This window comes from Balearica regulorum, chromosome 9, assembly GCF_011004875.1.
Source record: "Balearica regulorum gibbericeps isolate bBalReg1 chromosome 9, bBalReg1.pri, whole genome shotgun sequence".
Classification (NCBI taxonomy): domain Eukaryota; kingdom Metazoa; phylum Chordata; class Aves; order Gruiformes; family Gruidae; genus Balearica; species Balearica regulorum.
In genome coordinates, this window is record NC_046192.1 from 11,911,374 (window position 1) to 11,936,964 (window position 25,591).

Sequence of the window (25,591 nt, forward strand, 5' to 3'; positions counted from 1 at the left end):
GGGGCAGGCGCGCCGCGGACGGCGATTGGCTGGCGAGGGCGGAACGATGTCGCGGTGAGTCCCGCCTCGCCGCGGAGGTGGGAGGGAAGGTCCCTGCGTGACTGGTCCCCCGCCCGCTCTCCCGCCGGGCGCCGCGGCCGCAGTTACTTAGCGGTTGGGAGCGGGCGCTCGCTGCGGCTTTCTCTGCCTGGGAGGCTCTGTCGCCGGGGTACGCGACGCAGCCGCTTCTCGCCTCGCCATGACCAAGGAAACGAAGAAGCCCTTCCGCCAGAGCGTGGCCGAGTGGCGGCAGTTTGTCTACAACCCCAACAGCGGCGAGTTCCTGGGGCGCACGGCTAAGAGCTGGGGTAAGAGCTGCCGCAAGGGACGGGAGGGGGCGAGCCCCCCGCCTTGGCGGCTGGCGAAGTTGAGGAGCAGCGGGGGGGCGAGGCCGAGCGCGGGGAGGGGGGGACGCGGCGGTGATGCGGGGGCCGCGGCGGCCAGGTGAGGCGGCCCGCGAGGCCGCGGCGCACGCGCCCCGGTAACCGTTAAAACTGCCGCCGCCCGCCGGTCTAAAAATAGCTCCGGCCGTGACAGCGGGGGGTGGGGGGGGCGGGGGCGCCTCCCGGAGCAGGTGGGGGTCGGGGGAGGAAGAGGAGTTTCTGGGAGCGCGTCCCGAGCTGACTCACCCTCCCGCCTCAGTACGCAAATGCAGCAAATTGGGCCCGCAGGCTCCTCCTCCTCGTGATCCGCGGGGGGGCGGGGGGGGGGGGAGTGGGGGGACTCCGGGGGCCGCCTCGGTGCGGCTGTGACGGGCTTCCGCCGTGGAGGTGTGGGGCCGGCTCCCGCCCCGCGCCTGTCTCTCCCGGTTGATGGCAGCCTGCGTGCGTATCAATGCAGCCGCCCTTCTCCATCCATTCCTTACCGCCCCCTCCGCCCCGCTCTCCGGCATCGCAGGAAATCGCGAATGAATGAGCGCGAATTGCCTTTGTACTTGTCGGTGGTAGCTGCTAGAAGGGAAAAGAGAAAAAAAAATAAATCCCAAAAGTTTATGAGCCCCGATTCCAGACAGTCTGCAAAAGAACGATCGTCGTGTGTCATTGTGCGTCACGGTGCTAAATTTGTCCCAATGTAGGGCTTCTGGGCCTTTTATTTTTCTTAAATGAAGCTTTTAAATGAAGGTTCTCCAGTTAAGCTTGTGAAGGCAGTGATTGTTTTCCTACTTTCAGGTAGTCTTGCTTTTCTCTGAGCTGGAAAGCGTGTTATCATAATCTTGTTGCTTCCAATAAAAATATTTGGATTTTCTGAGTATGTTTTCTCATATTAAACAGTTGTATAAATGCTTAATATTAGGATGTTTCTTCAGTCCTCATGGGACATGCTGACTTCAGAAAATGCTGTGTCTCCTCCCAAAACTTGGATGCAGTTGGGATACTTAAAAGTTGTGCTTACAAAACCAACAAGAATCTCAGCGTGGTGTAAAGGAACAGGCCAATACATCCTTGGCCTTGACACAATCTCAATGAATACTAATGTTGAAATAGTGAGGAGGAGCCTTAAGCAGACTGTACATGGGGTGTGCTTTCTTTGCGGTGCCAATGTCTCCTGTCTGTCAAGAGAGGGCCCTAGCTCTGACGTGAGTTCTCCTCCATTCAGATGGAAATAAGAGCTTGCGAGCTACTCTGCCAGTTGAATAGCGAAGGAGAGGAAATTTCCACTATGCTGTTGTCTAGTGATCTTTCTGTACAAGCAGGTTTCCTGAAGTGCGTGGGTTGGATGCCTGAGTGTATGGATTGCAGAAATCTGTGTCATGAATCTAACCAGTGCAAAGACTGTGGGTGCGTTAGAAATAGCTTGTAACTTTTTGAAAAAAGTGAAGTTGAAACAACCTTTTCTGTTTAAACCTATCTAGTAGGATAAGCCACTTACAATGTTACTAGTCTGTGCTAGTCCAAGGTCAGTAGATAACACTTGAAATTGATACAACTTAGTTGGTAATTAAGTTTCTACAGCCGGCTCCCTTGATAAAAGATGTTTTTCCATGTTGAGGAAGTATGTATAGGCTTAGATAGCAGTTTGAATAATTTTAGTTCATTAATAAGTTTTCTTAAGTGGTTTAGGTGATTGGTACATGGTTAGTGCTACATACCTTTTCCTTAGCTGACATTAAGAGGTGACTGTTCAGCAACACTATACATTATCAGTATATTTTTTCATCAATATTTATTTGTCCTGGCATTTTGTGATTAACTTATTGTGCTCATTTAATTTAACTTTATATATTAGGTAAATTGTAGTCTTTGACTGGTTTGGGGGGGGGGTGGCGTGTGGCTGTTTGGTTTTATTTTTTAATTGCAGAATGCTAATTGAGTGACTCTGTTGGCACAGAGGAATATGCAGTGTTTGGTCTCACTTCTGCCCTTGCAGTACTGATGTGAGCTTAGAGCAGTCTCACTGACTATTGTTGCTTTTCTCTTGCTGGTCTCCCCTCTGAGAGGTGGGGAGGGAAGAGAGGAGAGCTCTGGTTGCCAGTCTGCTGGGCTGTGGTGTCTCCAGGGACAGCATGGTAAGAATTCAGTTGGCTCTCATTCTTCCATGCGTATTTCTCTTGTCTCAAGACAGCTTCCTCATAGAAGTAAGACAGAAGCAGTAGAGAAACTGTTAAAGAGTTATTCGCAGTATGTGCATGTTTTGCCCTAGTCTGAGGTAGTCCTGGGGCCTTAAGTAAATTGTGACTGCAAGGCAGTGATTCTCTGTGAATCTGAGCGCTATGGCATTGGAGTACTCATCTTTATCTGCCATTGCTATACCAGGATTTGCGAATAGATCAAACGCAAGCAGTTCCAATGCTAATTTGTCATGTAACAGAGGTATGTTGCCTTTTACAGTTTGGTAAGAGTTGACTTCTACAGTTTGGTAGAAACTCTGTACTAAGTCTCCTCTTGCTGTAAAAAATGAGAGATTTTTACTTTACTTTTTGCAGACTTGAGGGATAATTCAATTTGAATCTTTCACAAATTGGATCCAAATCTAACACCCCACCCTCAAACCCCTTACATTTTTAATTATATGGCATAATCATTTATTGTATTAAAGGTACAGAAAATACTGGAAGAAACTGTCAATGACATGAGTCAGTGGTGTTTTCAGCAGCAAAGCATAAGGGCACTGATAGTCCTCGCAGAGGTGATGGGAAGGAGGGTCGGGCCTGGGGTTCCACACAGGGTGTAATCAGGTAGGGCAAACAAAGAAGAACTTGGAAGACTGCGATGTGGGGCCATCCTGTAAGTGAAAGGAAGATTAGCATCTGGCTCTGCCTGTAATGGCAAGGTGCGGTGTCTGCCTAGAATTATAGCAAGAACAGAGTGAGGTCATCATCAAAGTATTGTAATGGGATGTTCACTACACACACACTCAGATGTGTGTATAATCTTACAACATAGACAGTAAACTCTTTTTACACAAGGTTACAGAAAAATGATTTGTGCCAAAAAAAGGCAACGTAGTGTTTAGAGATGCTGAATTTATGGTCACGCTCAGTGTCATGTTAAACCTATTTAAGCCTTTCTGTAAAGCTAGTTGTGTCAAGGTGTTCAAGGTAGAGGTGACATTATCTTGAAGTAGACAGAAATTTGGTATTTTGGGGGTTTGGGTTTTTTTTGTGTTGTAAATGCTTAATCATGACATTAAGCACTGGCTTTTCTGATTCTTTGCAAGTGTTGCATTTGACAATTTTTATTGTCTCCTGAAGTGTTTAGCCAGGTTATATGTGGAGCCCTGGCTTATTGAGAAATAACCTGTAACACAAGACTGAAGTTTTATTTCTTCCTGAAGTCTTCCTTCCCTCTTTCTTCCTCTCCCTCCCACTACCATCTCCAAAATTTGGAAAACAGTAATTCTGAAGTGTTTAGGGAATAAATTTGAAACATGATTAGCGCTGATCTGATATGTATAGTTGTCTTAGTTTAAGGCAAGGAAATCCATCTGCAGGTGGACCAAAAGATGTTGCTGGCATTGGTGGTAGGTACTAGTAACATTATTTAGGTATTTAAATCCCACTAGTTAAAGATAGTAAAGAATGGTCATGCAGGTGATAGGATCAATGCAGCATGGAATCAAAAAAATCATAAAGACAGCATTTCATTTTCATTGTTCCAGGCAATGTTGAATAGTTGCTTCCATGTCTGTTGTGACTGTTTATATTGATACCTGTATATATCTACCTATGTATAACATATAGGTAGATCTGCCAATCTGGTTTATGCCAGATGGACATGCTGTTTATCACTATTGCCATGTAAAGTTTGGAAAGCTTGTATTCATCGTGGAAACGATGGCCAGGTACGTCATATCTTGCATTCACCAGAGTTAGAAATTCTAGTTTTCATAGTGGAGAAGTGTTTTTATCACTACAAATGAACTCCAACTAATAATGGCACCAACATGTTGGCTCAGAAATAGCAGTTTTCCAGATCTGGCTGTTGCTTATCCGTGTGGTTAGGGTATGAATTGTTTTTAGTACTGTGGTGCCCTGCAAAAAGAAAAAATTACCAAACCAAAACAATCAAACAAAAAACCCCCAACTAGGTAAATTGTAATGCAGAATTTTGGTTTTGACAGTTTTCCTTGTGTGATAGTTTTAGTGTCAGACTGAGACATTTGAAGGGTTTAGTGTAGCAAGGTGTTCTGCAGCAATGGAAATGAGTTGCACGTTAGATGTGGTAGCTGTACTTCCCTTGGAGTAAATGTGGAGGATAGCTTTCCACTGTTACTTGGGTACATCTTGTTTCCTGACAAGAAATCCAATGTTATGTGAAGTTATTTTGGCAGAGCTTCTTGACAGGTTATGGCTTGTTCACTCTGATTAGCTTAGGATAATTAATACTAATAGGCTCACAAAGAGCAGCTTACTCAGTTTGGGGCCATTTGAAGTTGCAGAGGGGTTTTTTGTTGTTTATTTTTCCCCTCTTTTGAATTTGGCAAAGTAGCATAAATGGGCATTTTAGTGGTAAGTGTTCTGCAGTGCATTTACAAGCTATATTAAAATAAAGATTAAAAATAATCTGTGTGTGTGTGCATGCGTGCTTTGCTGGACTGGGGGAGGTTAGCGTAGTTTCAGTGCTGTGAATAGAAAGTCTTTCTAGCCTTGTTACTGCTGCAGCTCTGATGGATATGAAGTTGCTGGCAGGGACAAGGACTCTGTAAGGGACTGTTCATGCTGCAGTCTCCACCACGGAGTTGATGGCTGTGTTTTAGACATTGGGGTCCCTCTTGTTTTCCACAATATTAGCGCTCCCTCTGTGGGCCTGAGGGCTCCTCAGGGACTGCCTACACATAGCAGTTGTGCCCCACTGCAGCTCTTGGCAGGGGAGGGGACCCTGGCAGCCCCCTTCCCCACTGGAGTAGAGAGGCTGTGTAGGTGCGTAGGCACCAATGCCTTGACTGAGGGTGCAAAGGAAGAGAGCTGCAAGCAGGCTTGGATCAGCTCTTCAGAGTGCTTCAAAATGGGGCCCAGGGCCAGTATTGCAGGTGTAATGGTAGTGTTGACCCAAAACAGTACTATACTTGGGGCTGTGTCTGCTTAGAAGTGTACCACCCTGGTGCTGTTATGCCCATCAGTAATAAATGAGCGGGCAGGGATTTTTTTAATTTGTTTTTTTACCCAGTGAAGTTTAGGTATCATCTTTTGGAAGTTAAAATACAGGTGTATTCTGAAGTAGCTCAATGAAAAAGATTTCCCTGGCTTTCTTGGTTTTATGCTAGTTGCCACAGAAGGTGCTTGTCTTAAATGCCAAACTTTTTTTCTGTTCCATTGGAACTTATTGATGAATGTTTTGGTCACTTGATGGAAAGTGTACTTTTTAGACAGCTTGATGAAAGTGTATTCGAGAATTGATGAACTTGTAGGGATGAAAATGAGAGCTGACCAAAGGTTTTATAAGGGAGTGGTTTTGTTTGGTTTTGTGATACCCAAAACACATTGGGTATTAATCAGAAGATCATTGCTCTGTTTTGGATCCAGCTAAAGCAATTATAAGCTCATAGGTAAAGCAAACTGCTGGTGAGTCAAATGCACTTGCAACTTATGTAATGGCTTTTGTTGATTAGGATTTCTACTATCTGTTTTTATATGCTCTTTTCAGCTTCTAAGCAGCTTCTAAATAGCCTTAGAGGTAGTTTATAATAAATGTCTAGCTGTCTTGTTCATTATAGAGTAAGCTTATTCTTGTGCTCACGTACTTTGCTACTTCTAATCACTGTGTTCTATCTTGCATCTCAGTGGTTCCCAAATGTATTTTAAATAGCTGATCACTTTCAGATTATTGCACATTGGTAAGTAACTTTCTCAACATGTGAAACTGAAAACTAAAACCAAACCAAAATCCAGTAACATTCAGCTGGTTGCTGCAGAGAACTCATGTTAATGTAAAGATAATTTGGGAACCACCCCATTATTTAATATATTAAATATACACTGAAGTCTTTCAGGAGAAGTAATGCAGGTATGTCCGTCTTTAGCAGTCATGGATTACTGGGGGCTATAGTACACTAGAATATACTTCAGTGCAAAGTGCAGGCATAGTTTCTGGGACAGGAGCCAGGGGTGAGGCTTCCTTCTGTCATCTTCTAGTGGACAGAACTCATCACTGGGGTACAGTCATTTTTGCTTTTGATTTTTCCTTTTTTATGGAAGGGTGAAAAATACTGCACTTGATTCTGTCATACAATCAAGTGTCAGTGGTAGGATGTTGCATAATATTTTTGATGTGCTTTTCTTGACCTGAGTTATATCTCTTTGGCTTTCTGATAGCAGTCTTACAGTTAGACTATTTTATAAAAATTGAATTTGCATCATAGTTTCGTTATGCTTGTGAATTAGAAAGGTTTTGAAGGTGGCTTTCTGCAAGCATCTGAATTCCTCAATACTTGTATACATCCCATTCTTTTTGACAATGTCTATGCATGTGTCCTTAAGTCTCAAGCGTTCAGTCTTAAAACAGGATCACACGGTCTTTTTTTTTTTTTAGGTTAGTATTGTATACTTGATTAATAAAACGATTTCTGTTGAATCTTAAATGTCTTTTAGTAAGTCTTCCATCCATATAGTATACATGCTTTATCTTTAGTTGCAAACTGTCTCCAGGTAAACATAAATTTTAAAAGGTAATCTAATAGTAACCATCAATACATATACTCGGAACTTCTGAAAGCAAAACCAAGGAAATGTAGCAAACAGTACACCCTTATTTTGTTGCTTTAATGAGATACACTAACACAGGTCTGTCAGGGTCAAAAACCAAATAATGCAAGAATATAAAGCCTTGTTTGAAAACGTAGTTACTAAAATAATTGAGCTGTCCTAAATTTTAAAAGGCTTTTAAATGAGGGCTATGCATCATACTGAGATGATGCATACTCTGAGAAAAAGGGCAGAAAGTTCTTTGAAAATCTTTGCAGCTGATATGAGTCCCTATCATCTCTAAAGTAAGATTTTTAACTTTGGTCTGTCTGTTGCCTTGTCTTTTCAGTAAACAACTGATCTGTTTGTCCAGTGTGGATGCATAATGAAAAGGGAGGGGGGAGGAGAACAGGAACACTTAGTGATTTATTGCAGCTAAGTGATGGAGAGGTACTGTGTCGTAATAGGCTGTTTCCTTGAGGCTGTTTCCTCAGGTTTTGAGGATCTCTTCCTTAAGGAACTGTCAAGTTGAAGCTTGTAACATCTGTGTAATTGGTGAATTCCAGGAACGTTGCTGAGTCCCTGAGGTAGATTGGTAAAGCAGATGGATTTGTTAGGCAAAGATTTTTGATAAGTCTGAATAGAAGGCTTGCTTTGTTTTCAAAAATATGCAGCAGAAAATGTTTTCACCTTGAGAAGTCTCTTGTAGCAAGACATACATGTGAATGAATGCTCCGTGGGTAGTTCTCTCAGGTATCAAGTATGTTATGCAAGCACAATCACTTTCTACCTGTTCTGGATCCAGTGCACTAATTTTATCTTTTCACTCAGTTCTTTCATCTGCCCTACCACCCCTTCCTCTCCAGATACAAAATTGTAATTCCCTTAAACAAGTGAAATTCATTTTTTTTTTCTAATGGACTGCTTAGTCATCTTTACCAGCTTTCTTTTGTAGCCTGAAGAGCGGTTTTTAATGCTTCTCTCTTAAAAATAGAGATGCCAAAATACCCTGTAAAATTTAAGATCCATAAAGTGTGAAGAAAACTTTTTTGCACACATTATTCTGCACTGTGCAATACATATGTATGCTAGAGGCATATTGATTTATAACTACAATTAGAAAGGCAAGGGATGGGCGGGGGAGGAACAAAAAACAAGCATAGTATTGCTTATTTCCCATTTTTTATTTTCAAAATAGGTGATGGAATTAGCTGAAATGAAAATAGTAATTTTAGCTTTTTCTTTACAGGTTTGATCTTACTATTCTATCTGGTATTTTATGGCTTCCTAGCAGCACTCTTCACATTCACAATGTGGGTTATGCTTCAGACATTGAGCAGTGATATACCAAAATATCGTGACCGGATTTCTAGTCCAGGTAACAGCGTATTTATGTTTTCATAAACCTCTGTCTGGTTTAACAGCTAAGTTTCATTTGAGAGTTTGAAGTATGAACTGCCTATGGGAAACTGTGATTATTATTCAGTTACTTACGGGTTTCAAAGGTAAAACGTGGTGTGAGGCAAGTTATATATGTTTATAGCATAAATTCAGTCAGTAGCTTTTTGTGCATGTGGGCTAACTTTTGTTGCTGTTTTTTTTTCTGTAAGTTCTTTTCAGTTGAATTTATCATGTCTGTAAACCACAGTTTTACCTGCACATCCACACAACATGCTGTTGAAGTGGGATTATAATTTCCAGAGTTTTCACTGTAGTATTGGATAGGTTTCAAGTGCCATGGAATGTCTGTGGAATCCAGGGGTTGTTGACCTATTATGTAGGGTTCCACTGAAGAGAGAGGGTCCTGTTTTTTGATGAAGCCAAGTCCACATGGCATGTAGCTACCACTAAATGTTGTGTCTTGCTTCCTGGAACTACTGCTTTCTTTGTGTACATGTCCATCCAGTCCCACTGTTGGCTGGTTCAAGGAGCTATATGTGACAGAAGAAAAACCTGCACAAATAAAAATTAATTAAAAGGTGGTTGTCTTTTTCCTTTTTTCCTTTTTTTGTCTTTTTTTTAAACTTTTTAGGTTTTTTAAACATTGGTTTAAATATATCACAGAAGTCAGTCATCATGGACTCTATTTTGGTGTATCCATATTGGTAAAAATTAAGGATTTTCACTAGGAAAGATTTAAACAATACTTCTGCATACTTTAACTACACCAAAGAGATTAGTGTTTTCTAGTTGCTGTTTCTGGAGAATGTGTAAGTATTTGATTTGTATATGTAACTTAAATGATTGGGCCACCTGAAAATTTGATAAGATATCTCAAATTTTACAATAACTTGGCTTAGGGACCAAATTTGTGTTTCACCATAACAAAACTAGATGGCTATGCGATGTTAATATTTTTTGGAAGTTAGACATTATTTTTTTAAATACTTTTTCCTTGTTTTTTGAACTCTAAACCCTTAAAATTAACCAGCATCTTGCAGCTGCATCAACACTTATGTTGATATAGTAATCTTTGTGTGAGCAAGTTGCAGTTGGGCCAGTGTGATAAATGTCTCTGGATTCTGAACTCAATTTGTTTTGATGTAGTGCTCAGGCCTTCTTTAACAAGAATCCTCTTCTTATAAGGGATTCTTGAGGATTTGTGCTGGTTTTTCAAGCTAAGAATAGGCTAAATGCTGGAAATAATAATAATAACAACAACAACCACCACCTGCTTAGTTTAAAAAAAGAAGAAAGATGACAAAAAAAGGTGGCTTAGTCAACCATTTCTCTTCATCTCTGTGGTCAGAACCTTGGTAGTGGATGGAGCTTTGGGTGGCTGTGACTTAATACCGGACTTGAGTGACATTTTTTCTCTCATGTCTCTTGCAGTTCTGGGTATTAATTTTCCTTTGTTTTAAAATAAGTAGTAAGAGGTGTTTGTTTAAAAAAAGTATGTATGCCACAATTAGTTTTCAACTTAAGAATTCCTATAAGATTTCTGAATTTTTTTCATTAATGATGTATTTAATTACTCATACATAGAAGTTAATAAAATTGCTTTTTCTGCTTTAATGTTTCTCTTTAACTTTGTCATTTTTCACTTGCAGTGAAACATGTCATGTTCCTGGCTGTAAAACTTTAAATTATAAAAAAATTTCTACACACAAAACCTGGATGGCGTAGGTCAAAGGTTTTACTCTTGTGTTAAATGTACTTGGAAATCGCACAGTTGATTTATTTTATAATTGATATTTGACTTGCATTGTACACTGGAATATAATAGCATCAATCAAATCCAGATGATTTAAAACCCATTTCTTTAAAATCCCTCTTGGAATTGTAGGAAAATGTAATCTCTGTTGCAATCCTAGATGTGATCCTAATGCTAATTCTGTTCCTCTAGAAGAGCCCAAATCCTGCATCTCTCACAGTCTATGCATCAGTCCTTCTTCAAATAGCTTTTTTTCTGTTGAATTTACACCATAGTGTCTAGGCAGACTGTGATCCACTGGAACTGGAGCAGTCCCTTCCTCTTAGGATATTTTTGAAGTTCCCCTGAAGCAATAAATCTCTTCAAATTATTGTCTCATTCACTGATGACTAGTTTAGTTCCTTTGTCATATTCACTTTGAAAAACAGCATCTAAGTCCTTCATTTACAGTATAATTCTATAGATAATAACAATCTCTTCTCCTCTAAAAGCCTTTAGTGTGTAAAACCCCTCCAGTGATTTTTCATCCCTGTTACTAATTATCTTGTATTTTGTTGAATCCCAGTTCAGTGTAGAGGCCAGATGATGACTGTAATGGTGCAAAGTAATTTGCAGTCAAACATGGTATTTGTAGTTTTATATGAACTATGAGTCATTAAGGCATTTAGTTGTGGCTTGCCTGGGAAATAATATAACTGCTGCTAATGCAGAAAGAATTTGTGATTTATTGGAAATCCTACAAATATGTAGAGTAAAAAAGTCATTAAATTATATCTGTTTTTTAGAATCTAAAAGATGTTTATCTATGGTCAATTTCTAGTATACAACTTTATTATTTCCCATTTTAAGATGTTTGTAATAATTTCTGCCTTTGGATGAGAAGCTTGGTCATTTCTATAGCTGAATTCTTAATAGACCTGGGCTGCTTAAATGCACTTTCTGTATGCTTTCCAAAAGCTTACTGTGATTGATTAACTACAGTAATGTATTAAGAATCCAACATTAAGACAATATCCAACTTTATCTTCCCACTATAGTCTTATCTTCTTAAATATTTATTTTGTATAAATAAAGCCTGAATTTATTTTTATGTTCTAATTTTGGGAGATGAATTTTGTTTTCTGCCTTAAATTTTATTCATTTGGGAATCTAGTTTTAATTGGTTTTGCGAGATGATAAGAAACTACGTGGCATCCTAATCTGGTACAGTTAGTTGCTGCTGTAATTGCACTTCTTCCCTTATGCCAAATTTGATGTTGATCAAACCCTTTTAATATTCTAACTTAGAAGAAAACTAATCTAATAAAAATAGGTTTAATAATTTGTTGGATTTTTTTCCTTTTGTGGAACTGCGATGTCAGTTCTCAGCTATACTTGAAGAGACAGATGCATGGATACTCATCTGTTAATCACAACTGCAGGGGTTTTATCTGTTCTAATTATTTACGTTAAATAAGAGTTACCTTAAGGTACTGTGAGTAAAGCAATCAATCATACACCCTTTTTTGAACAAATTTAATCTCTTCTGCAGTATCTGGTGGTGTAGTGCTATTTCTTCTGCTACTGAAGCTGTGATGGATAAGAGTAGTGACAACTCCTGATGGTACAGTGCTGTATGTATTAGCAGAGAGTGTGCCTTTTGCTTTCACCTGCTACAAAAATCTCCTTAAGATTTAACTCTGTACCTTTCTTTACCCATATCCCGGGAAGAAGGACAGTTCACCTCTATCAAGGCCCCAAACGCCATGTCAGTGTCTGCCATTTTCATCCTTCAATTCAAAGCTGGACTTCAGCATTCAGTAATCTGTGTCCTTGTTTCTCCTGCCAGTCCTGGCTCCCTGGCTGCAGATTGCTCCTGTTCCAGTACCCTCAGTCAGCAGCTGAATGAAGCCAGCCATAGGCCACCACACTGGCTGCTGCAGTGTGCGGTGGGTGCTAGCAGCCTGGGAGGCAGCTCAAGAGCGTTCGTAGTTACCACAGCATGACTAAGGCGTACCCCTTCAAGTGATGCACGTGCAGTAGTTTGATAAAGTTTCTTGTATTCTCCATGAAACAGACGGCATCTAAACTTTCTGTTTGAGGAGAAGGAGACAGGACTAACAACTAACTTGGCTCATCTGTTTTGATTGGGAAATCTTTCAAGCCATATTTATACATTATAGAGTTTTTTAAAATACTTTGTTTCTTGTGGATTTCTATGAGATTAATACAATCATAGCTTCACTCTATATTGCCTAAAGTTTTGAAGCATAGCTTTAACTGGAGGCTTTCTGGGTGTGGTTTTGGGTATCTTTTTCAATTATTTTTTAAGTTTAATTTGCTGAATATGGAAAGTGGGAAGTGAATCAGTAAAATTCTTTGATTGAAAGTGATTACGTTGCTGATTTTGCTATTCCTAATCAGTCGGGTTTGGTTTGTGAATTGCAGTTAGACATTGGATTGAATTTAAGTATTAATTCCTGTAATGTTGATTTTGATAACTGACTTCAAACGCAAACTACCTTCCAATACTGTGGAATATAGGGGTAACATTGATGTTTCTTTACAGATATGTATTGTCCAATTTATGGATATGATTTTTGAGTAGGTTAGAGTGGTGTAGGGAAGAGAAGTTGTTTAGTTCGTTACTTGCACTTTTTCTTTTTAAGGACTTATGATTTCACCAAAGCCAGACACTGCATTGGAATTTTACTTTAACAAGAGTGACGCCCAGTCGTATGCAGAATATGTTTCTACTCTTAGAAAATTTCTTGAATGTAAGTTACTTACAGCTGTCCAAGTAATTAATGAGTCTTAATGATGAGTACATTAGTTTGCTTTTTAGCTTGTGGTTACCAATTGCTAATGAAAACTGATGCAAATTCAGGCTTACTCTAGATGCGTGTTATTAAAGTATATACTTTACAGAAAAAGGTAAGTATCAATACCTGTATTGGACAGGGAGGCTGAGCATGAGGATTAGTGGACTACATAATGGAGTTTGGGGTCCTAGTCCAGTGTTTTGGTGACATGGTTGTTTAAATGCTACAAGATGTAGAAATTACATATGCCAAAAGAATTTATTGTAAAATTACATAGGTCATGTATTTGGAGGCAAAGTTTATCAAGACTTAACTGATCAGTCTTCATCTAAATGGCCTGGTAACTGAGTGAGAATCCTTTAGTCTTAAGAACTTGAGTGTTTGCCTGTTTAAAAAATGAGGCACACAAAGATTAAATTAATTGCTATTTATTCTTTTTCACCCTGATACGCAGTATTTATGGGCAGAAATATTAAAATATTGAATTTAGAACATGGAGAAAAGGTAACACAGGACAAGACTGAAGGATGGCAAAATCACTAGTTTAAGTCATACATTATTTTATATATATCCCTGTATGTACACTTAATCTAGAAATACAGAAATCAGTTTAAAATATTAGTAAATTTAACCCCTCAAAAGTTGTAAGTCAGAATTGAGGAGGTGCTGTAAAATCTCACCTGTGTGCATGAGTTGCTTTGTTAGCTGCACAGCTATACTTGAACCTCTCTGCATTTGTAGTTGTGGTGCCTACTAAAAGCTTCTATGAGTAGGCTTTTTTTTCAGAGCTCTGCCAAGGGTTCCAATGCTACATTTCATGATTACCTGCCACTCCTGCAGTTCAGTGGGTTTTGGACTCTCGCATTGAGGATGAACTTACCCTTTTTCCATTTCCATTTCACGTTGTTTATACTCAGCTGGGGGCGGGGTGTAAGGGAGAGGAACAACACTTGTTAAATATGAATAGATGAGTGTTTGTGACAACGTGATCTGTGTACTTGTGAAACACAAGAAAGTGAGAAACAACTTGGGATGTTAGTATAACATCAGTTATACTACCTGATGTAAAAGTAGAGGCAATTTAATAGTACTCATTGAAATACTTGAAGTTTTCCTGTGTGTTTATAAAAGAAACACATGCAAAGGGAAAACTGATTTAATTTCCAGGTAAAAACTTGATTGTTTATATTTTAATAGATTATTAGTTTAAAATACATAATTATTTTAGAATTAGTTTATGTACAGAAATTAATTAAGTTGTGATTATTGATATGATTCAAAAAGCAGGATAGCATTATTTCTTTTGTAATACTCTTTGTTCTTTTATTCAAGTACAGTGCCACTTCTTGATAGGCTTTGACAAAGTGTTGAGATGGATATGAGGCATAGTGCTCTGAAAACTCCTAGACATAGCTTGAGAAAACTCCAAGACAAGTATAAATTAGATGTTTATTTAGGCTTCTGCAGTTTTTGGCTACTTGTATGCTTTATACCATTGATTTACAAGCTATTTCTGTTTCATAGCATATGATGATTCAAAGCAATCCCAAAACATAAACTGTACACCAGGAAGGATTTTTGATCAGAATGATGTTGCTGTTAAAAAGGCGTGTCGATTTAACCTCTCTGAGCTTGGACAATGCTCTGGAAAGGAAGATAAGACCTTTGGCTATTCTAAAGGAACTCCTTGCGTGCTTGTGAAAATGAACAGAGTAAGTGCCTACTTATTTTTTAATTTTTAGCATAAGTGCTCCCAACTACCACTGTTTGAAAAATAACTGTAGAAAAGGACTGAAATACATGTTCAGTTTGCTTCCCATGATACTTGTATTTCTGGAATAGTGTAATTTACTGAAATGTCTAGCAATTCGTGTGTTTCAGGGAGTCAAATGAAGCGAGCTTTTTAAGCATTCTGATACATACAAGTATGGGCTTTGATTACTTGCATCAAGATATCTGAACTTCCTGTTTTAAGTAGTACAGTGCTCTTTGGTTTTGCTTACTGTTCTATGTAACAGATTCTAAACCACTGTGCAGGTAAAGTGTGTTTTACTTCATATCTGTGTTTAAAAAATGTAATTAGAATGTCACGCATTCTGTAACTCCTCAGCTGTGTAAGGTGATGAAAACTTTACTGAGTGAGTAAGCATTTGACTTTTCAGTGATGCTATACATGACTTGAACTGCTAACTAGTTTGAGCCATTAATGTTACATGCTGAATGTAATAAAAGAAAATAGTCCTTTCTATGGCCACTGTAACTATTTAAGTTTTAACTTAACAATGCTTAAATCTTAGTCCTAGTCTAAAATTGTGCTTCATATAAAAATGACACTAGATAGATTTACTTCCTGTATGAACTCTGTCATACTAAGTCGGGGAAAAGTTTAAATTCAGTCTGTAAAACTGGAATGGGCCAGTCTATAAATATTTTCGTTTTCTCTCCTTTAGATAATTGGATTAAAGCCTGAAGGGGAACCACGTATACATTGTACATCTAAGGTCAGTTCTCAATGTAAGAAATAAGTGTGTAGTTAATTTTCCTTGTGATTAGGATGGAAAATGAAGTAATATACTGTGTCAGGACATTTATTCACTCCCTTTCTTGTTAGACTTTGTACTTTTTTTTTCTTGTTTTCATCTTACTGTATGTCTAGTTTAGTTTTAGTGTATTTGATTTCTTCAGTGTACTTATAAAAATACTTTTTTGTTGTTGTTGTAGTTATTTCACCTTTAGATGTATTTGAGTTACCTGACTTGCTTTAGAGTTGAGGAAAATGCATACATGCAATTTGTGGTATTTATTTATTTATTTATTGTGAGTTGTGTTTTTTTTTCCCATTTCATAACCTGTATTTTTATTTTTTCTCCATGCTGCAAGTGCACCTTAGACAATTTTGTAATGATGGGTAAGACACAGTGTGGAAACTAATGTTACTGTTCAAGTAAAAGTTGCCTTCAAATCAAGCATAAACTACTTACAATAACAGCTAATCTATGCATACTTATTGTGTACCAATGGATTTACCCAGAACATTTTATGGCAACTATAATAATTACTTTGACTTCTGCATATTTTTCCTAGACTGCTTGGGGAGCAGTGACAGCCTTGGTAAGTTAGTAGCTTGAGCAAGGGATGGAGTCATGGCTTTTAGCTTTAGGTGACTGATAAAAATGTAGGCTAGGAAATTTCAGCAATTAATGAGGCAAATACTGTAAGTGTTCCTGCCTTCATCCTAGGTACCAGTGGTAGGCATCAATTTTAGTACTTGATTTTTGTGGAGTCTTTGAAAGTTTTGATCTCCCCATGACAGTCTGTTGCAAGTAAAGGTGAATCCTTGTCTTATTTGAGACTGATTTCTTTTTGTCCATTCTTAAAGCAATGTTGTCTGTTGGAGGAATTATTTGTTTCTTCAGAATAGAGCAATTAAAGTCAGTTGCTTATGCTTCTACTAGTATTCTTTCTTCTTTGATTTTTCTAGTTTATCATTTTTCATAATGTGTTATCCCAAACTTGACAGTTTGCCTCTAGCTGAGGTATTCTTAATGACAGAATTTCTTCCTCTGTCATCACATTGGAAGCAATAATGTCTCTCGAGGTGAATTTGCCATTTGTAATACATCGAGTGTTTATTTTGATCATTTTACTACTTAGATATTTCTTTTGGTTATTTCTCAGTCTGTATTTGTATATGTGATTTCTTGAAGTTCAGAACTTTGAATTTCATGTTGCTATTTTTGCCCCGCTCCTCCCTTCCCCACTGCCCCGATCATTTTAATGGGATTGAGCTGAAGTGTTTTGAACTACTTACAGCTTGGTGCCATCAATGAACAAATTTTCTTTTGCATCTCGCAAGTCCTTATTGAAAACACTGCGTAGGGTCCAGGACAGTCATCTTCATTTCCACCTGAAATGCCTTGTGAGGTATTGGGAGCTAATGTTCAAGTGATTTTTAAAATGTTGATGGTAATCCTATTTTATGATGATCATATTTCTTCAGCTTTCTTATATAGATGCTCTATGAGACAGTGGTAAAAGCTATACTAAGCAAATCACAGACGATGGTTTCTTATCCTCTTAGCTGATTTCACTAGCAAAAGAGTAAGTTTGATAACAATTCGGTTGATCATGGGTGGGGTTTTTTGCTATATTTTACCCGTTAAGATACATACAAATAAATTGTATGTTATGTATTTTCTTGCATCCTTTTACTTTAAGTATGAAGTACTGCTTTTTACCATATCCAGTTAGAATTTCTCTGATCTACACAAGTGTGATGTTTTTAAATTTTAAGATTATTAAGCTTACTAGTTCTTTAGTGACTTCCAGGGAAAATATTTGTCAGGCTTTGCCACTTTGAATGCATCTATTTTATCTTAAATTAGGCTATTCTTGCCCTAAGTCATCATGATTTTACCTGCTTAGGAACTGTTACATATTGGTTACAATTCAACCTTCTCTGTAGACAGCAAAGTGGAGAAGCACCATCAACGACTTTCATTTTTTCCTTTTGTCTGTGCTTCATTTTACTGAACAACTTCTTTCTGTTATGCTCCTTGCATATTGAAGTTCTTATGTTAAACTTAAAGCATTCTGCTGTTTTTAAATCGGCTTGTGAGGCCTTGTTTCCAATTCCGTTTTTATTTCTTTGACTCTTTAGGAGATGAGTGCTATGTAATGGTCTCTTCCTCTTCTGTAGCGGATAAGGTGAATGCTCATCTGGAAATAATATCTTGCGGCTCTTCTGGATCTTGTTGATACAGGGATGTGAATTGTGACCCTCTTGTGTGCACACTGGAAAGGTGGAGAAGGATAGCTGATAGGCTTTTGTGCATTTTGCAGACGAATTTATAACACATTGCATCTGCCACTGTATTTGAATGTTCCCTAAATACTGGGTCATAACAGAAGTTGAAGCGTAGTGGTGATTTGCACTTCTCTATTGCTTCTCTTATTCAGAGTGTTTACTTAGTCTTTAAGTAACTGATGTGTTCTGTTGTGGTGGGGTTTTTTGTTGGTTTTGGGGTTTTTTTCCCTTCTGTGTTGCTTTCAGCAAATGCAGGTTGAAAGAATTCAGACTGTACTGCAAAGTTTAATCCAGGTGACACACGTTTCTGAAAATAAACCCTGATTTCTGAGAATTTTAGATAGATCTGTGATTTCAAAGTCAGCACACTTGATAGTTGAGGATGCTTCCCCCTTTGCCCCCACATAGTGGTAGCTGTCATCACTGTAATTTCTGTAGATTAGGTTTAGGGAAGTGAGTGCAGTGTCACACTAATTCCAGCTGGGTCTTCCTCCTGCACCCTGGAGAAATGGACCTGCTGTAGTCTTGAGGATCTCCACAAAGAGAAACAAGCTGAAAAAGGATTGTGTTTCCAAGAAGTTTGAAGATTAGCGTTTTAGGTCTTCAGTTTTGGGCTGGAAGTGCACAATTTTGCAATTTCATGTGCACTGGAACATCTTGCAGCAGTATTCTTTCAAGCTAAAACTGCCTTTACTGAAAACTGGTAGATTTTGGTGCATGATTTTTTTTAACGATAGAAGAGTAATGTTAAGTCCAATATATATATTTCTGCTGTTTAGTGATCATCTTGACTTTGTTTTAGCTATTGCTTTCTAGTTTACAAGAATGAGGAAGGGCTGTATGAGTGACACTATGTGCCTTGCTGTTGTCAACATACTCAGCATCTGAGTTACCTTGCTTTTTGTGACAGAAATCTTAGATGTTTTACAGTTTCTGTTAATGGATACTGCTCTTTATCTTGTGCAATGATACAATTTCTTCTTCTCAAATGATTACAGACCAGTCTTGCCCAGGTTCTTTCCTTGGGTCTTTGTACATTTTTTTAACATCTGCAAAATTATTCTTTCTAAGACACAGTTTTAATAAAGAGCCAGTAAGTGAGGTGGAAGTCTATCTGTCCAGATAAGTGGTCTGATTTTTAGATTTGCTGACTGCCTGCAACTCCTTGTGAAAATTGTAAATAGTAAGCAGGAAAAGTGACACTCACTAATGGACTGATTCTTGAAGCTTTTCAGCAAATGCAGCTTGTTTAGGTGTTGTGTTTTGTTTTTTTTAATTGTGTAGGGATATAAATTAGGATTAGTTAATAATTAAAGAAAACCCCAAACCCCACAGCAGTTGCATGAGACAGGCAGTTGCATGTCCCAGAGCCTCTCTGCTATTGCATTGAAAGCCTGATGCATATATATTTATGACTGCATGCATGCCTTGTGTTTAGCTGCTCCAGAAAGCTCTATACCTATTTATCTTTGTATATTCTGATTTTTTAACCATTATTTCAGAAATATAGTTGAAAAAATAGTATTTTCAGCTGCATAAGCTTTAAATAAAATAAAGAATAATGGTGAAAAGCAACATGTTTCTGCTTAGTAATTAAATTTGCTATCTTAAGGTCCAAAATACTTAATAAACATATATTGAAGAATTGCAATAACTTAGACTGCAAAGGAACAAAAATGTGGCCATATCCTAAACCAACATATCGTATGTTCTTTTGAGGTAGCCAGGAGAAGCTATTCTTGAGCCGTGGTTTATTCTCTACTATTTTTTGATCTTTGTGTACCTCTTTTGATTCTATTATTGCAGTTGTCTTCTGAACTTTGCAGTGTATCTTGTTAAAATTGCAGCTGTGTATATGGTAGTGTAGAAAAACCAATAAATGTTACTAATGCACTTTGAACTTGTGAATTACACTGAACAAGCAGTGATGTTCTGAAGATAGATTTAGCATTTTGAGGAGGTTGTTTTAGTGGCATTTCCCTTTATCATAGTAATATGTTTACCTTATCATAGAGCGTCACGTTAGATGTGGGCATTTCCTAGTGGTTTGAATTCGTGGTAGTTTGACATCCTGCCAGGATACACAATCCTGAGGAATATTGTATATAAGGACATGTGTCTGTGTATTGCTATACTGACAGCCCGTGTTTGGGACAGCTCAATCGTATATACATATCTTGTATATCTTACAGATTGGGTGATGCCTTAGAAATTAGGCAGCAACTTTGTAGGTAGCTGCTTCTTATTACAAGATTTGGGATTATAAGGGAAAGTCTAGCAATAAGGCACGCATATATATATATATTGTTCCTCTAAGGTGGTGGATGACTCACAGAAACTCTAGTAACATCACCATTTTAAATGTGGGTTTCCTTTTAGGTAGCCTGTATTCCAAGGGTACCTGAACAAATGTTAGGAATAGTACACCATTGCAGGGAGGGGACTATAGTTCTTTGTGAGGGGTCGTATTGTTCCAAATTTGAGAGGCTTAAAAACCTGGTTTTAAACAGAACTTCATCTTTAACTCAAATACAGATGTGCTGTTGCTTCACCAAAATATGTAGGTCTGCTTGTGGATACTTGGGATTTTAGCTTATATATGCGGGTTTTTTGGTTGTTGCTAAATTAGTGGTTGCAATGAATATCCTCTTCCTCCCTCCCCTTTTCTTTGACTCGTAAGGGAAACATGAAGGCAAGCTGTCTTGACTTGATTACTAATTTAAATACTACTGTTAATAATCCTTACTGTAGCAGATGCGTGCAGCATGTAACTGTTTGCCAAAAATAAATCTATTTTGGAAGTTATTCTAAGCGTTTGTAGCTCAGTTGCCTTTTTTTAGGGATCTTGCACTTTATCATTGGACTATAATTCTAATTTTGTATTCATAGCAGATGTTAACTTTTAATTTTGTTGCTATCTCCAATCACAGGAAGAAGGCATGGTTGAGATAAATTATTTTCCTTCTGAAGGCTTGATTGACTTAATGTACTTCCCATACTACGGGAAAAGCTTGCATGTAAGTATGCCTTAATGGTCTTCATTTTGTAAATGCTTTATTTCTGTTTACATTTACAATTACTAATATCAGATTGATTCTGAAGTTTGAACTTTGTAATAAGGTACTCATAAAGAATATTACATATGCAGAAATTTCACAGTGCTTGATGAGAATAGAGATGTACTTTAGCAGACATAAGGAAATAAACTGGGCATTGTCCTAATGAAGAAGAGGTTGTATTCTAGCAGATTTAAGGGCATCTGCTGCTGCTTTCTGGTCACCGATATCTTTTGGAATCTTTTTGAACGCAGGGAAAGTTGGGAAAAATAAACTGGTTGCTTTGGATTACAATACAGTTTCTAATAGTTAATCCTTGGGGTTTATGTATAGGATATTAAATTTATAATTCATTATGGTATTGTTGATTATATTCCTTTGTGGCTCTGTGGCCATGTTTTTGATTTGCTCTGTTTTATGAAGCAGCACTTCAAGGTAGCGGATAGAATTTATTTTAATATTTTTTTTAAATGTTATATTTGTTTTGTATCTTGCTTCATCTATCTTCATTGTATTCTGAATAAATTTTATTTATCTCATTGAAGAACACTTAGGTTTTAAAAAACCCCAAAGCTCACTACTTTATGGACATAGAATATGTAGAGTTAAAATTCCAATTTCTTTTCAAACTTGAATTTAGAAATTTTTTTCTTTTCTTGCATCAACTTGTGATAACTACATACAGAAAATCTGTACCTTCTATCAAATACATAATTATATTGCCTCTTATTGACCAAGTTATTTAGTCGAACAAACATTTCACCGTTCACCATTGAAGATAGTAGTACTTTTTAAACATAAATCTATTAGATCCATAGAATACCACAGTGATTGTAATTTCCCCAAAGTGATTTTTTTTGTACTAAATCATTTCTTTATCAGTTATTTTTCCAGTGTACTCTATACTTACTTGCAGCAGTTCACATAACATTTTTTTTATCCTTACATGGCTTTTACTAATGAGGAAGGAGTTTGTTTTTCTTCAACATTTACTTTCATGTTACTTATGGGTAGATCTGTGTTTTCCATTTTGTTGCCAGACTTTTTCTTAGACATAAAAGATTAGAGAAAGACTGTCAACCAGTGCTTCCAACAGGCAGAGTCGGTACGTACTCTGTCCCCTTCTTGGAACGACAGAATAGGGAAAGGAGCAGTGCTTCCCTAAGGAACACAAAATACAGCATCATTAGATAGACCTTTAGATGTCTGGAGGTAGTTTGTACCAAAGGCAGGATTAAGAACTTTCCTGAACAAGATTCCTGTCTTGCTGCTATACTGATGGAAAAGGAAAGATTATGAAAGGAGGATAATGAAGTCAGGCAAAACTCAGTGCTATTCCTTGCTTGACTTAGGTGATCACAAAAATAAAGTTTTTTCTTAATTTTTGTTTTGTTTTGGGGGTTTTTTGTTCGTTTGTTTTTGTTCAATGTCCTTTCATGTTCACTTTGTCATGTGGAGTAGGGTTATGGTTTGAGGGATTCTTGCTTATGTTAGGCTCAATTCTCATAACATTAGTATATTGTGAAAAAGAGGCAGCAAGAAGAGTTGTGAGAGGTTGAGGTATTTGACTAGGTCTCAAGAGACTGGATTGATTTCTTAGCAATACAACAGAATTTTTATATCTGTGTTGAATTGTTGAATGAATTTATTCTGTAAAGGAGTTAAGAGGATTCAACTAATCTTGCTGCTCTTGTGCTAAGGTAGGAGCTGTGAAAGTACTAATATCTACAGTTTTGTGGTTCAGAATGGTTATTTGCCTTTTGCTGCTCAGCACAACGAGCCCAACTCCCTGACCTGAGGGAATGTTACCTTTTTTCAGATGATCTATAAGGATGCTGATTCTCTTCCCTTCTCCCCCCATAATTTTATATTGAATAAAAGTCCATTCTAGTATCATCTGTCTTCAGAACATCATAGAAATTTGTGTACCTATTTGAAGAATCTTGGTGATGTGAGGACTTCTCTGAGGAAACACAGAAATTTTATTTCTCACTTTTAGAAAGCTCAGTACCTCAAATGTGGTATCACCCTTAGAAGTGGAGAATTTTGAGGGTGCCTTGCCTAGCTGCATTTTCACCTCCCAGTTTGAAGTTTATAGGAGCACAGGAAAATTTCTGATGTAGTCAAATCACTATTCAATCTACATCTTACTAGTACTTCACATTAAAGATTTTACCACATCAGCTTCTGTGCCATCATTCTTTGTAAATGAGACTTTAAGTATTCTGTAGTGCTTTCTTTGTTAAAGAAGTAGAGAAGATAGCCTAAAAATAACAAAAATGTATTAAGGAGTCTCTTAAATTAATGAGGAAAAAAAATTCTAACCCAAAATTTTGTTCAATTAAAATTTAAGGCTTATACTTGTATAATACTGTAGTGTCGTATTTAGTCCACTGGCTTTTATCAACTTTTACCAACAAAATAAATATTTTTTCATACTCAGCAGTATTGACCTAAAAATTATAAATAAATTATGGAAATACTTTATGAATATTGGATGAAATGCTGCTTTAACAGTGTATAATAAATAAGCTCTTATTTAATTCATAGGCACTTTACAAGAGAATTCAAGTTGTCCTAATTGAATTAGACCTGAGAAATAATGTTGGCTTAACAAAAAAACAAAATAAATAAATTTTTGATTCATTCCTAAATTTTAATTTTTATTATAGGGAGCGGAGTCAAGAATTGTAATTGTTCCACCAAATACGATTGACCAGGATACTGTCAGAATGTTCAAGGAAAGGTTTCTGTGTAAAGGCTATCGAACAGATAACACATTTTAGAATGGATTGTTGTTGAACAAGTAAATGGGATAGGGTGGAAGGGAAGCTAGTTTACTAGTATTTGTTGAATCATGCTTTTGCCAAAAAACACCTAAAACTGTGCTAGAAAAGTTATGTTCTATAGCAAATTTAAAAAACCCCAGCAAACCAACAACAAAAACCCAAAACAAACAGAAGAGACAATGGAATGGATTTCAGACGCTGTTTCAAGTAGAGGTTTCTAGAAAAATTGGACCCAATGTAATAGGAAGGGGTAAAGTCATATGCCTCTTGAAGATACCGTCTGTGACTTAAATTATGTTGAATGTATTAGTTGAGAAGTAGTATGAAGTATGTATACTTGACTATCTAACTTGGAAAAAAAAGTCTTACCTGAGTCAGATTGGGCTTTGAAAGGTTGTGTTCTTATTTAGCTTTTTTTTTAACTGTTCTGATGGATTAAATGTTAATTTAAATGCTAACTTACTCTGGTATCTCAAATATTTTCCCCATCTTTCTGTTTACTAGGCTCACTATTTACAGCCTCTAGTGGCTGTTCAACTAGCAATTAACTCCAACAGTACCAAAGAAGAAATAGCAATTGAGTGTAAGATCCTGGGCTCACCTAATTTAAAAAATGAAGATGATCGTGACAAGTTTCTGGGACGAATTGCCTTCAAAGTTCAGATGACTGAATAGCAGGAGTAAAAAATTCTCCACAAAGTAAACATTGTGTTGTCTGTTTTGTATCAGCTGGACATGCCATTCTAGAATATGAGACCACCTTGGAGAATGTTAAGGTGGTTTATGGCGTTCAGGGTAGCATAATAATATGCTTCCAAATCGTATGTTTAAAATCCCTCAAAATAAATGCCTATCCTGCTTCTGCCTGCCCCATTGGAACAGTGTACAGACTATAGTTGTGTCATAGGGACCTGTAAATAGCTGTTTTCAAACACATAATAATGGTGACCTTTGTCCTGTTCTAAAATGTGGTTTTATCCCCCAAGTGAGTGTCTCAAGCTTAATGTGCTGTGCTATGTAAATATTGTATTGATTTAACACTGGTTTAACTGTCATATCTCAATGCTGACACAGTTATAGGGATAAATAATAAATGGTACCTGATTGACATAGTGATTTTTTTGTAAGAGTAAACACCTCCAACGCAAATTGTGTGCATGGGAGTGGGTGGGTGGATGGATGGATGGCTGTCTGTATGGAGATGCCTTAAATTGTAGACTGAGTGGCATGGGAGAATTGAAATAGCATTTAAGAGTTGGTATGGATTTCTGAAAGTAAGTGCTCAACTAGTACTTTCTTGTGCTTGTCACTGTGCAAGTATTGTGTACATGTAATACTTGGTATAGAGTTTGGTATTCTAGCTGAGGAATTGAATCTTTCTTCGTGTTGTTAATTGCTTGCGATATGTGGAGCACAAATAAAATCTATACAATATTTTAAAACTTTTTAGTTCAGAAATATCAATATAAAACAATTTAAATTGTTTAGGGTCCTGTTAACAGTCGTACAACAGAGTTGCTTGAAAGAAACGGCCTCACTATCGTGGGAATAGGCTTTCATTTTCCAATTAAAAAATTGCCTGAACAACCTCTGTTGAAAAAAAAAAAAAAAAAGAAAAAAAGGATTGTCTTGATTAAACATTCCTGTTTAATTTATATACTCTGTTTCGTTGCATCATTTTAACATGCTTCATGTCTTCATCTGCTCTTTCATCTTGGATTTTCTGTGTATTTCCTCATCATTCATTTAGAAAATTGATGTCATCAACTGCTTTATGGAAATATCCTATTGACTTGGAGTGAATTACTTGCAGTTTAACTTAAAT

At 37.4% G+C, this 25,591-nt stretch overlaps 1 protein-coding gene across 3 annotated transcripts; it reads left to right on the forward strand.

Annotated features, from left to right (window-relative positions):
• Window positions 1-24,874, forward strand: ATP1B3 (ATPase Na+/K+ transporting subunit beta 3). Of its 3 annotated transcripts, XM_075761131.1 has the most exons (8): window positions 1-347; window positions 8,409-8,537; window positions 12,962-13,069; window positions 14,639-14,826; window positions 15,565-15,615; window positions 16,199-16,225; window positions 20,852-20,938; window positions 24,271-24,874. In XM_075761131.1, the coding sequence occupies exons 1-8, from the start codon at window positions 239-241 to the stop codon at window positions 24,439-24,441; spliced, it is 870 nt and encodes a 289-aa protein (XP_075617246.1). In that variant the 5' UTR covers window positions 1-238; the 3' UTR covers window positions 24,442-24,874. The 3 variants fall into 3 exon arrangements, with proteins under 3 accessions (XP_075617246.1, XP_075617247.1, XP_075617248.1); XM_075761132.1 differs by lacking the exon at window positions 16,199-16,225 and having other exon boundaries at window positions 20-347; XM_075761133.1 differs by lacking the exon at window positions 8,409-8,537 and having other exon boundaries at window positions 54-347.
• The last annotated feature ends 717 nt before the right edge of the window (window positions 24,875-25,591 follow it).